Source organism: Armigeres subalbatus, chromosome 3, assembly GCF_024139115.2.
Source record: "Armigeres subalbatus isolate Guangzhou_Male chromosome 3, GZ_Asu_2, whole genome shotgun sequence".
Lineage (NCBI taxonomy): Eukaryota > Metazoa > Arthropoda > Insecta > Diptera > Culicidae > Armigeres > Armigeres subalbatus.
The window spans coordinates 327,426,303-327,440,044 of NC_085141.1; the positions used below are offsets into that span (position 1 = coordinate 327,426,303).

Below are 13,742 nucleotides of genomic sequence, written 5' to 3' on the forward strand. Positions count from 1 at the left end.
TTGCTCGGTCTTTTAAGAAGTATGATGTAATTCATTCTAAAATAATGATTACAATAAAATTAAGATGCTTATATTGGAAAAGTTAAAAACTACAGAATTATTACAAAATAACAAAAACTTTTTAATGACTAGAAGGAAGAATAAAGCTCATACTTGCTTAACCGCTAACATAAACCGCAGCTAATCATTTTATTTTTCCTTTTTTATTTTCTCATTTGCAGCACAGTGTAATGAGAGGAAAATAACATGCGAAGATGATCGAAAAAGGAAGTGCGCGTAGAAGAAGCTAAATGTGTAGCTAAAAATACATCCTATCCAGCAACCAACGGTCGTTGGGTCGGTCGGGCCTGAAAGTGCATTTAAATATTGTGTTGTTTTGTTTTGATGTTTATAACTTGAAAATTCCATCTCTCTGTCCCACTCTCCATCACTGGTGATCCGAAGCGATCGGAAAGAGAATGGGAGTGTATGAGCGAGGATAGCATCAGCGTGTCATTGATACGAGAAACTACTACGGGGAACCAACACAAGAACAACGGATGATGGCGATGGTGGTCGTGTCCGAGCCTGAGAAGAACTGACCAAACAAGTTGCGATCGAGTGAGTGGAAACTGTCGTTGAAGGTAGCGACGTTTCAATGACAGAGAAAAGTGAAATTAAAAGCCCGAAGATGAATGATTCAATGATGCCGAATGGTGGTGCTGGTGGAAATGGAAGTGGATCCACTGGAGTAGCTGTTGCAGGTGGTGCCACAGTTGCAGTCTCCAGTGCGATCAGTGCGAAATCTGAAACCGGTAACGATTTGTCGAAAGTGGGCGTCAATAATATGAATGGCAGTGGAAGTGGTGCGGGGTCCGGTACCGGAAGGGCAAGTGATAACGGTTCCGATACGATGGGATCCGAGGCGTCAACGGCGTTGATGATGATGGGTCCACCTCCTGGCGCTAGCGTCGGTGGTGCGGGGTCCGGTACCGGAAGGGCAAGTGATAACGGTTCCGATACAATGGGATCCGAGGCGTCAACGGCGTTGATGATGATGGGTCCACCTCCTGGCGCTAGCGTCGGCCCTCCACACAGTGGACCCCATCATCACCATCTTCATCACATGCATCATCACCATGGACATGGCCATGGCCATCAGAACAACCATCACCAGCAACAACAAGTGGCAGCGGTTCCAATTGGAATGAATAATGGTGGTGGTGTTGGCGGCGGGTTCTACGATCAAAAGTCGGATATTTCCTCGACGGTGCAGATTGAGGAAGACGACGGGTTAGGACCATTGCCACCCAAGTGGGAGAAGGCGTACACCGATAGCGGAGAAGTGTATTTTATCGAGTGAGTACTGGTTATGATTTCTTGTTTTACTATTAGATGATTCGATTGGGTTTTATATCCTTCTTTTCTGGCCTACATGGGAAAGCTTAATTGGTTGACATGAACTTATTTCGTGACGTTGTCGCATCGGCAATCCCCTGTAGTTAAAAAACTGTAACGCCGCTGATTTCGCGCTCGCTGGTTTAAATTTATACGTGTCTACATTTTTCAATACCGCGCTATTACAACTGTATAATTTTAAATTTTCTAAATTCGTTACATTTGCGTGGATTTCAAATTTATAATAGATCTCTCAGAAACAAAATTTGATCAGCGGAGATTAAAATTGAACTGTTAGATTGAATATCAATTGTATAAACATACATTTCCCAAGTAGGAGGTTGAGATTTATGGTATCAGGCCGAAGGTCATTGGGCCGAATTGTCTTCCGGCCAAACGGTCAGAGTAAAAAGAGAAAAGTAAAATAGGTATCAAAAGTGAAATGAGAAATTAGAAGTGGGAAGTCGGTTCTTTAGAATTCCATTTATTCCTTCTTCCTTTTATTTCCTTCCATTTAAGTCTTTTTTCTTTCTTTCTTTTTCCTTATTTATTTTTCCTTTTTTCGTTTTTCTTTTTATGTCTCTTCTTCCATCTTCTTTCATTTTTTCCCCTCTCTTTCTTTTGTCTTCTCTCTTCCTTTTTCTCCTTTCTTCCTTCTTCCATCTCACTTTCTTACTTATCGCTGCTCGCATCTCCCTTCTCATTTCTCACTTTCTCCTTTTTTCACATCTCAAAAATTTTCATTTTCCATTTTCTCACTTCTCACCATTTGCTTCTCACTTTCACTTCCTACTTCACACTACTCACTTTTTAATCCTCACTTCTGACTTCTCACTTTTCATTTCTTATTTCACACTTCTCACATCTCACTTCTATGGTAAAATGTAAAATGGAATTCTTAAGAACCGAGCTCGCACACTTCTCGTCTCAAATTGCTCGTTTCTACCTTCTCGTTCCTCAATGCTAACTTCTCATTTCTCACTTCTCTCTTTTCATTTGTCACTTCTCGTTTCTAAAGTCTAGTGACCGTTTGGCCTATTGACCAAATGTTTTATTTTAATTCATACAAATGAATAGATAATGGAAACAGGAAGCCCGGATGTTGCAAAAAATCAATCATTGCTTGATAATTGCAATTCGAGGTGTGGGCAATAAAATGTTACATTACATATGCAGTTTCTCAAACAATCGGACCAATTCCACGTGCAAAAGCATTCACATCGGAAAGAATGTCACGCTGATTTGAATGTAAATTTGCAGAAGAACTCCCATTTCTCGTAAAACATCGGGAGAATCGTCCTTCGAAAAAAAAATTCTGTTGAAATTTGGGGAATTTTCCCATGGAAAGAAATAGCACGAGGAAATCAAACTTAAGACATTTTTAGTGGAAATTCAAGGGACTTTTCCGTGGTAAATCGAAAACATTTTCCGTGGAAACTCTAGGGTATTTTCCATCTATTGTCATCGCTAGATACAATACAACAAAGTTGCAGAGATGCCAGATATATAGACATTTGGTCTTGCATACAGACATCATACAGAATACAGACATTATACAGACTTTTGACTGAAGTTACAGATTTTTACAGACATTCCGTTATCTAAGACTTTGGGCTGGGAATTCTATAAATTTTCCAAACGATATCATTTTGGAATTCCGATCGGAGCGTTTTAGACTTCTGAACGGGATTCCTTTTGGGTTCCAAACAGAATCCTTTTAGAATTGCAAACGGAAAGATTGTTTGATTCCTCTTCTGAACGAAATTCTTTTGGGCTTTCGAAAGGAATCACTCTGGGCCTCTCTAGAAATCCTTTTGGACCGGAATACTTACTTTTGGTCTTCCGAACGGAATCCTTTTGGACTTTCTAAAGAAATACTTTTGACTTTCGATTGGAGCGTTCTGGGCTTCTGAACGGCAAGGATGTAAACGATCATTCAGTAATTTGCGTTCGATCATTTAGTAGTTTGTCAATAACACATTCCAGAAGCTGAATTTCAAAATATGTTGTATGGTGGACTTCTAGTGCGAAGGTTTTTCTACAACTTTGCCTAATGGTTCGTTATGAGAATTCAAGTAATAAAGGAGTTAAAGCGCTAGTTGCAGTAACTTAAACTAAATGATTGGAATTTTGTTATCATTTAGTCTAAGTTACTGAAACTTTAGCTATAACTCCATTACTAGTGGAATTCAAACAACTAACCATTAGGCAGAGTTGTATAAAAACCTTCGCACTAGAAGTCCACCATACAAATATATTTTGAAATTCAGCTTCTGGAATGTGTTATTGACAAACTACTAAATGATCGAACGCAAATTACTGAATGATCGTTTACATCCTTGCTGAACGGAATGTTTTTCTGCTTTTGCACAAGGGGTTCCCATTGGAAGGGATTTCCTACCGAAGCCCTAAAAGGATTTTGTTCGGAACTGCAAAAGGAATCGATTCGAAAACCCAGAAGAGTTCCTTCTGAAAGCCAAAAAGAGCCATGTTCAGAAAATAAAAAAAAAAAATCGGTTCGTAAATCCAAAAGAAGTCTTTTCTCTGGGTTTCTGACCAAAATTATTGGGGATTAGGGATGGAATTCTTTTATATTTCTGAACGAGATTCTTTTGGGCTTCCAAACAGAATTCTTTTGGGCTGCTAAACGAAATTATTTTGGACTTTACTTTCAAACGGATTACACTTTCGAAAGGAATACTTTGGGAATTCCGAGTGGAGTCGAGGTTTTTTTCTCTTTCTGTACAAGGGATATCCTTTTGGGATTCCGAAGTCTAAAAAGATTCCGTTCGGAAGCCAAAAGTATTTTGTTCGAAAGCGCAAAAAGATTTCCGCTCCCAAAACAAGTTTGAAAGGTTCTCCGTTTGTAAACCCGTTTGTTTGTATTTAGATGATTTATTCCTTCTGTGCCTCTCCTTCGAACCAAAATCTTTTGAACTTCCCTACGGATTTTCAGTTAGAAAATTGCGATTGCGTAAATATTATCAATTTATGCTAATGTAACAACATTAGATAAGAACATTATTCAAAGCCTTTTAGTGGAATATATTCACTTGTCAGTATTGTCCATTTAATTCCACAACTTGATAGTAACTGTACAGTGACTTCAAGAATACGTATTTCGATCTCAACAGCAAATTCTCATCGACTTTTTGATTATTGAAACCTCGATATTCTACGTTTTTAAAAGTGCATGGTTTTGAATAATTTTCTAATTCCTGTACCTTCTAAGCTCCATACAGACAAATACAGACGTTTTGCTGAGATTGATACAGACTTATAAAAATTGAATCTGGCGTCCCTTTAATATCTTCTTCTGTCACCACCCCCTCAAAATTTCGTTGCATAATTTATTTATTTGTAATTGTAATTTAATAATTTTGAACATTCATAAAAAATTCTTTAAGAAAACTGATGAGTTTTTGGATTTGATCTATTTATGCCTTTATTTATTTTTTCCTACCCTCTTCATTATTGAAAGGTCAGTACACCCGATTCTTTTTTACACGGGTGGGTTTTAGTTGATTACGACCGTTAGCGTTGATGAAACTATGAGTTAACCCCATGAAAAAAATCACAAAAAATCAAAGAAAATTCAAGTGGTATTTGAAAAGCTGTGAAAAATCAGGTTGACTGGGAAATTAAAGAATACCAACCGTGTAAAAAAATATTGGGTGTACACACTTAAAATAAATCGCAGATTTCTGTGAAATTTCACCGAAATCTCAACAGCTGAACTGTTCGGTGAATAATTTTACAGATTTTCGGTAATTTTGACAGTTGAACAAAGGAAAAATCGCCGAAAATTTGGTGAAATAATTACCGAACAGTTCTGCTGTTGAGATTTCGGTGAATTGAAACAAAATTCACAGAAATCTGTGAAATGATTTAAGTGTGTAGTACAAAAAAAGAAATAATTATTTGTTCCGGCCTAATTGCTTCGGAAATTTCTTTGCAAATAAATTCAGTCCTTCGAAAATTTCTTTGGAAATTCCTTCAAAAATTTCTTTAGGAACTCCTTAAAAAAAATCTTTTTCTCAATAAATTCGATTTTTTTTTTGGGAGATCCTTTGAGTATTTTTGAATTCCTTCGGAAATTCCCTTGAAATTTCTTTCAGATATTCCTTCAGGCATACCTTTGGAAATTATTTCAGGAAACCCTAATGGGAATTCCTCCAGGAATTCCAGAAAAAAAATCCTTTACGACGTTTATAGATTTTTTTTCGGATAAAAAATTAGTTCGTAAATACCTTTTGGAACTCCTTCGGGAATTATAAATTTCTGTGCAACTTATTGTACAGTTGACTCTCTACATCTCGATGTTCTATATCTCAATATCTCTCCCTATGTCGACGGTTTCCTCAGTCCCTTCAATCTACATACATTTGGGCTTTCTACATCACGATAACCTCTCAATCTCGATGTGTTCTGATTATATTTTGTTCTGGATTCACTCTCCTTATGTCGATATGTTCAAATTTTTAGGCTACTAGACCATCTTGGGACAATAAGAAAAACATCAACAACAGGAAACGACATTTGTTTTGTTGTCGTTTTTCATAGCAACGAGCTTTTTTTGGATCTAGTACCCATTTTAATATTCCTTCTATTCCTCGATCTCTCCCTATCTCGATGGTCCCTTCAATATCGAAATGTGGCGAGGCGACTGTATTATCATTTCTTTAAAAATGTATTTGAAAATGCTTTGGAAACTTCATCAGTAGTTCTTTGGAAATACTTTCACGAGTTCCTTCGGAAATTCCTTCAGGAATTCCATTGGAAATGTTTTCATGATTTCGGGAGAATTTCTGTAGCAATTTTAGAAAGAATTCCTTATGAAATGGCGTATGGTTTAAATAAGGAAACTTTAGAAGTAACTTTGGCGTAATTTTGGCGTATTTATTCAAATTTTAAGAAAATATTCAATTTGGTTAGTCAGCATCTTGCGGCGTGGCTCAGTTTAATTCCGCTAGGCAACAATACTTATCCAAACACGTTATATGCAAATAACGTTTCAATTATCGTAAGCTAAGTCTTTGTTTCCGATGCTTTTGACAGTGGTTCCCTTAATTATTGTTGCGAAAATTGCAGTTTATTATTAAATTTTGGTTCAAATGTCTCGTTTCTTCGTTTGCTTATGCCTACCAAGTCATTACATCAGTTGAGACTCCATGAGAAACCAATGTTGGAAACTACTCGCAACTCTCGCATACTCGCATACCGCCCCAATATTGTCCAATTTATCTTGTCCGTTGCCCCAGACCGCATCGTGCTTTCGTGCTGTGCGGTTCTTTCTCTCTTTGCGGAAGGAAGTTTTTAATACTACCCGAAGCTATTTTAATTTCAACGGTGCTTCTTAGCGCTATTTGTACCCACTGATCCCGTTACGATCTTTGCAAGGACCCGTGCCTTCGTTTTACGTTGGACCCGTTTGCGGAAGTAAAATTCCGACAAGCGGTGGTAATCCTGCAGGGACACCGTTCTGGGAAAAAACCTCTTAGAAGGTCACGTCTCCACGCTCAGCAATGAGTATTAATAAAAACAAGAGGAAGGGGGAGTCTTTGAATTCTCCACTTCCTTCTAAGAAACAAGGTTTCAAGACCGTCCTGCCAAAGCGCGGGAAAAATAGAAGGAAGCTGGAGAATTCAGATATTCCTTCGAACTCTATTATCGGAAATAATTCTTCTCCCATCGAACTGAGCAATCAGTTCGATTTGATTAATGATGATATTGAGCAAATCGAATCTACCTCTAGCCCAGGTGATTCGATTCATGCGAAAAAGCAAAGGATTCCGCCAATTGTGGTATCTGTTGCCGAGTTTTCTGGCTTTCGGAATTAAATCTTGAGTAACCTTCAGGGGATCAAGGTTTCATTTCAGATTGCTAGGAAGGGTGACTGCCGCGTTCTGCCGGTATCCTTTGACGATCGCAAACGTCTTCTTCAGTATTTAACTGAGAAGCGCCATAAATTCTTCACATACGACGACAAAACTGAGCGATTGTTCAAATTCGTCTTGAAAGGTCTCCCCAGTGATGATAAATCACTGGATGAGATAAAAAATGAAATTTCTCAATTACTTGGATTTTCACCAGTCCAAGTAATTAAGATGAAAAAGAAATCCCACCCTGGTACTTCCCAGAGAGGCATTTCTCAAGAATTTTATTTAGTTCATTTTAACAAAAGTGAACTAAATAATATGAAAACTTTGGAAAAGGCCTGTATTATGTCCCATGTCCGTGTTACATGGGAACATTTCCGCAGGCCTGGGGGAAATTTCCAAAACCCCACCCAGTGCCGTAAGTGCCAAAAGTGGGGTCATGGAACCAAACATTGTCACATGGATGCTAAATGCATGATTTGTGGTGGAACCTCTCACGCCAAGGACGCATGTCCTGTGAGAGAAGATTCCAATAAATTTAAGTGCGCAAATTGTGGGGGCAATCATAAATCCAATTTCTGGGAATACCCTTCACGCAAAAAAGTTTTGAATTCCCGTGCAAAATTGATGACGGGAAATTCCAATCGGATCCCAGATTCGACGGGTAGAAATTTTTCAAACGCTCAAATTTCGAAACCGGTTACCGGTCGAGCAATTCATACCCACCACAATTCACAAACAAATTTTGCCGCTCGTCAACGGGTAGCACTTCAGTAAATTCCAATTTTTCCAATGTACCTACGTATGCAAACATCGCTGCTGGTAGACAAAATTTCTCTTCTCAAAATGAGGTTTATACCCATGTCCCAACGGAAAATAACGGTCATGTTGCCGATTCAGGTAGCATGACTGCTTCCGATTTTGATTTTTTAACTGAACAATTGCATCACATGATTGATGCAATGTTCAAAGCAAATACCATTCCTGAAGCTGTTCAGGTTGGTATAAAGTACACACAAAAAAATTTGTTATCGGACTTCGTTTCAATGGATTCAAATAATTGTGTGAAAGTCCTAAATTGGAATGCCCGCTCTCTAAAGGGTAAGGAAGATGAATTGTTCAACTTCCTAACAGTTCATAATGTGCATATTGCCATTATAACAGAAACTTATTTAAAACCAGGACTCCCCATTAAAAGAGATCCAAATTATTTTATCTACAGAAATGATCGTCTTGACAGCGCCTGTGGTGGGGTCGCCATTGTCATCAATAGACGTATCAAACATAAATTAATTTAATTTTAACGGATTCAAGTCAGCTGTGTGGCCAATTGGTAACTCATGCTGACTTTGACTCTGATCACCTTCCTGTGACGTTTGAAATCTCACAAGAAGCCATTTATAATCCAATCAGCTCTACTTTTAATTATCTTAGAGCTGATTGGGATTTATATAAAACGTATATCGATAGGAATTTTGATGTTGATATTCCTCTCGATACCAAAAGTGATATTGATAATGCTCTCGTATCTTTGACAAATTTAATTGTCGAAGCCAGAGGCATTGCAATTCCGAAATGTGAAGTTAAATTCAACTCCATCATTATTGACGACGATCTACAGCTACTGATCCGTCTTAAAAATGTGAGAAGAAGGCAATACCAAAGAACTCGCGATCCCGCGTTGAAAGTTATTTGGCGAGATTTGCAAAATTAAATTAAAAAACGTTTCGCTATTCTGAGAAATACCACTTTTGAGAATAATGTCTCGAAGTTGGATCCCAGTTTGAAACCCTTTTGGAAATTAACAAAAATTCTTAAAAAACCTCAAAAGCCAATTCCAGCGCTTAAAGAGGGAAATAAAATTTTATTAACAAATGGCGAAAAGGCTCAAAAACTTGCTCAGCAGTTCGAGAGTGCCCATAATTTTAGTCTAGGTCTCACTAGTCCAATTGAGGATCAGGTTACACGGAGATTCGAAGACATTCTCAATCAAGAGAATGTTTTTGACCCTTCGTTGGGAACTAATTTGGATGAAGTGAGATCTATTACTAGAAAATTTAAAAATATGAAAGCCCCGGGTGATGATGGTATTTTCTACATACTTATCAAAAACTTCCTCAGAGCTCTTTATCCTTTTTGGTTAATTTATTTAACAAATGTTTTCAATTGGCATACTTCCCAGATAAATGGAAAACGCCAAAGTTGTTCCTATTTTGAAGCCGGACAAAAATCCAGCTGAGGCTTCTAGTTATCGCCCAATCAGTTTGCTTTCTTCAATAAGCAAACTGTTTGAAAAGATTATTTTAAATAGAATGATGGTTCATATTAATGACAATTCTATTTTTGCTGATGAGCAATTTGGTTTTCGCCATGGGCATTCAACCACCCATCAGTTATTAAGAGTAACGAATTTAATTCGGCTCAACAAATCTGAAGGATATTCGACTGGAGTTGCTCTTCTTGATATAGAGAAAGCATTTGACAGTGTTTGGCATGAAGGTTTGATTGTAAAATTAATGAATTTTAATTTTCCTCTGTACATCATTAAACTGATCCAAAATTATTTATCAGATCGCTCACTGCAGGTAAACTATCAGAATTCTAAATCTGATAGATTACCTGTAAGAGCTGGTGTCCCCCAAGGCAGCATACTGGGGCCCATTTTGCATAACATTTTTACTTCTGACTTACCTGATTTACCACCAGGGTGTCAAAAATCTTTGTTTGCAGATGACACGGGCCTTTCAGCCAAAGGGCGAAGCCTTCGTGTCATTTGTAGTAGATTGCAAAAAAGTTTGGATATTTTCTCCACTTACTTGCAAAAATGGAAAATTTCCTCGCATGCTTCCAAAACTCAGCTTATAATTTTTCCACATAAGCCGAGAGCTTCTTATTTGAAACCTTCTAGCAGACATATTGTCACTATGAATGGTGTTCCAATTAATTGGTCTAGCGAAGCTAAATATTTAGGACTTCTGCTAGATCAAAAATTAACTTTTAAAAATCACATTGAAGGCCTTCAAGCCAAATGTAACAAATATATTAAGTGTCTATATCCACTTATAAACAGAAAATCAAAACTTTGTCTTAAGAACAAACTTTTGATTTACAAACAAATTTTTAGACCAGCCATGTTGTATGCTGTGCCAATATGGACTAGTTGCTGCAATACCAGAAAGAAGGCACTCCAGAGGATTCAAAATAAAATTTTGAAAATGATTCTGAAGTTGCCTCCGTGGTACAGTACCAATGAACTTCATAGAATTTCTAATATTGAGACATTGCAACCAAATGTCCAACAAAATAATTTCCAATTTTAGATAAAAATCGTTGCAATCTTCTATTGCAACGATTAACTCCTTGTACCCTTAGTATAAAATAGGTTAAGTTTAGTTTAAGTTGAAAACATTGTAATTCCTACATGGTTCAATTCAACCAGAGGAAAAATTCTAACTGCCAGAGGCAATTGAAATGTATTAATAATAACTAAAAATATGGCATAGCAAATAAGGATGATAGTGTTAAGAAAACACGGAACACCTAGTCTAAGAGATGAATGCATGTATTAGATAATTAGCAAATAAAATTAGCTAAAAAAAAAAAAAAAAATCTTGTCCGTTGTGCGTTGATACATTCGTTTCTGTTCGTACCTGCATCCATTTGTCAGTGAGTTCTTCAAGCTTTGCTGGGTAGGATTTTTGAATCTCTCTGGAGAATCGCACAAGGCTTAGAAGTACTTTAAAGAATCTGCAGCTTGCACCTTTTAAAGCAAAATTCAAATTTTAGCTATTCTTTCCCGGAGTAATGCAATGACCAATCAAATTATGTTCGTTCTGACCAATCATGATTAAATTCAATAGTGATCAACTAGGGTTTGTTCCAAGTCGAATGCATACACGTAATGCTGGGTAGACATCTTTACGTGGTGGATTACGGAGTAAGATCTGCCACACTGTGCTCTAGTGCTCACTATTCTTGTTGATACTTATGAGTGATGGTCGGAAAAGTATGGAACGACTATAATTTGCTTTTGTCAATGGAGTCAATGAAGTAAATTATAAAAAACGAAACTCTATCTTAGGCTGGTTTTGAAGCCGACGACATGAATCTACAAGCTGCAGAGCGCTCATTAATTAGGAAAGAAGCGGATACGAATTTGGTGGATCTGCTAAACCCTCTGACTGATTAGAACTCTGTGTAAACGTGATATTCTGAAATGCCAAATGCAATGAAATCAGATCTCAAAAGCAGCCATGTTCAGACAACACCTGTGTTAGGTGGAAGTTGACCTTCTTCTTCTTCTTATTGGTATTACATCCCCACACTGGGACAGAGCCGCCTCGCAGCTTAGTGTTCATTAAGCACTTCCACAGTTATTAACTGCGAGGTTTCTAAGCCAGGTTACCATTTTTGCATTCGTATATCATGAGGCTAGCACGATGATACTTTTATGCCCAAGGAAGTCGAGACAATTTCCAATCCGAAAATTGCCTAGACCGGCACCGGGAATCGAACCCAGCCACCCTCAGCATGGTCTTGCTTTGTAGCCGCGCGTCTTACCGCACGGCAAAGGAGGGCCCTGTCCATGCTTTCTACTAACCCAATTTGACACAGCCGAAATTAGTCTGTGGCTTGCGACCTTTGACTGCGGTGTCCCATGCTTTTTGCCATTTGAGTCACTTTCGTTCTAACACTCCGCATCTTCTTCTAGGAGTATGTCTATCGACATCATCCCAGGTAGAACGACTCGTAGGCAGTTCAGCCGATGTACTGTGATGAGTTTCTTCACATTGTGCTTGGCCATTAGTGCTGCGGCCCATGCTTGTACAACAATTTTGACGTAGGACTTACGTCTTTCTTTACTATACTGGATGTCATTTAGATTTTTGGAAATCGAGAGCGTTACGCTGGAAGGGAAGATTTTGAGCGTTACTAGCACCTTTATCTTTCGATTGAATTTTAAGGTTTATATATCAATCGAATCGGACACTCTCCACCATTTTGCCTATTTCATTGAAACTTAAGATTATTAACGATAAGCTATTGAAAATTTCAATTTTTGTCAAAGCCAGTAAAAATTTCATATGTAACCAATCTTGTGCGTTCCTAACACGGACATCAGAATGCGATATGTCACGGGCCTTCGGGTCTATCGGAAGATTTTCTTTGTGTATAAAAGAAGCAGTATCTGCCGTGTGCGAGTCATTACAATTTGTGACAGCAGCGCGTACTGACGTGCTTTTTGCTCGCGCATTTTTTCGTTCGTTCGCTGTGTTGACATACACAGCGACATCATGCAGTCACCAGCGGTAGAACTGCCGGTGGGTCTGCGAATATGCATGAAAGAAGTGGGCGCATTTTTTTATCATTCTGTGCTTGATGATGGTCGGATGCAGTGGTGTCGATGCAGTGATGAAAATAAAAATTTGATTAAAATAATTACTTTCATTTGTTTGCAGAAGGCATTTGCAATTAAAGGTGCACAATCAGCAATAGTGTTAATATCCATTTTAGATTAGAAAATTTCGGTGTATTACTTGTAAATGTTTTGAAAAAGTTCACAAAAAATAATTTCCAATAGAAAATTTAAATAAAATTCATCTTATTCTTTGTTTTGCATTTTCTGAGAAATTGTATAAACTTGACGTAGACTTATTAAACTTGACGTAGAGTTTAGAATCAAAACATTGAATAATTTTTCGTTGACGTATTAGCAGTACCTCCTCTATTTTAGTGGGGTTACTGTTCCTTGACTTGTTTCTTATTGTTGTGAATTTTTCAGCAGTAAGCACGCATGTTAGCAAAAAGAAGCAACGAAATTGGTGCTGTATTTCTTTGTTTGGAAAACGGGACAGTTCCCCAAGTCTGATAATTTTATAAATAGAATTTTTAAACTTCAAATACTATCATTAATTATATATATATATATATATATATATATATATATATATCCCTGGGCTTTAGATTATAATTCTCCTCAAATATTGATATATTTTAGGGGAATTGTAATCTGTGCTGGTAGGAGTCTACGAACTGGGGGTTGGAATCTATTTGAATACACACGAAGAAAGTGGTATAGATTTTGGGAATTGAATTGTAAGTTCGTATACTACTATTCGGTTTCCTCAATGACCGACAGGGTGCGTGCTACATGTCGCGGATAGAAGCTAAGGGAGGTGTGGTACAATTCGACTGAATTTATTGAATAAAGAGCCTTTTAATAGTCAGTCAATTGTGCTTAGCCTCCTATTGTGTTGTAACTGAATAATGTCAAAATAGGTAATCGATACAGAAAACCTCCTTTCACAATAATCTATAATTCATTTGAATGTATTCAACATTGGCTACGTAGTTTAATGTCCTATGCAACATAGTTTTGAAGATACTATTTAGCTTATCCAAGTCTAGCATCCTGTACTAGAGAGTTACTTTAGAAGAGACTTCTCATAATTTTATCGTAGTCAACGTTTATTTAAAAATAAGTTA

At 37.5% G+C, this 13,742-nt stretch overlaps 1 protein-coding gene across 1 annotated transcript in view; it reads left to right on the forward strand.

Moving 5' to 3' along the window:
- Positions 1–225: 225 nt before the first annotated feature.
- The window catches only part of LOC134225581 (membrane-associated guanylate kinase, WW and PDZ domain-containing protein 1), a 30,082-nt gene continuing 16,565 nt past the window's right edge, over positions 226–13,742 (forward strand). The window contains exon 1 of the mRNA XM_062705766.1: positions 226–1,338. Coding sequence (XP_062561750.1) covers positions 638–1,338 — 701 coding nt within the window. The 5' untranslated portion in view covers positions 226–637. The remainder of the gene's footprint in view (positions 1,339–13,742) is intronic.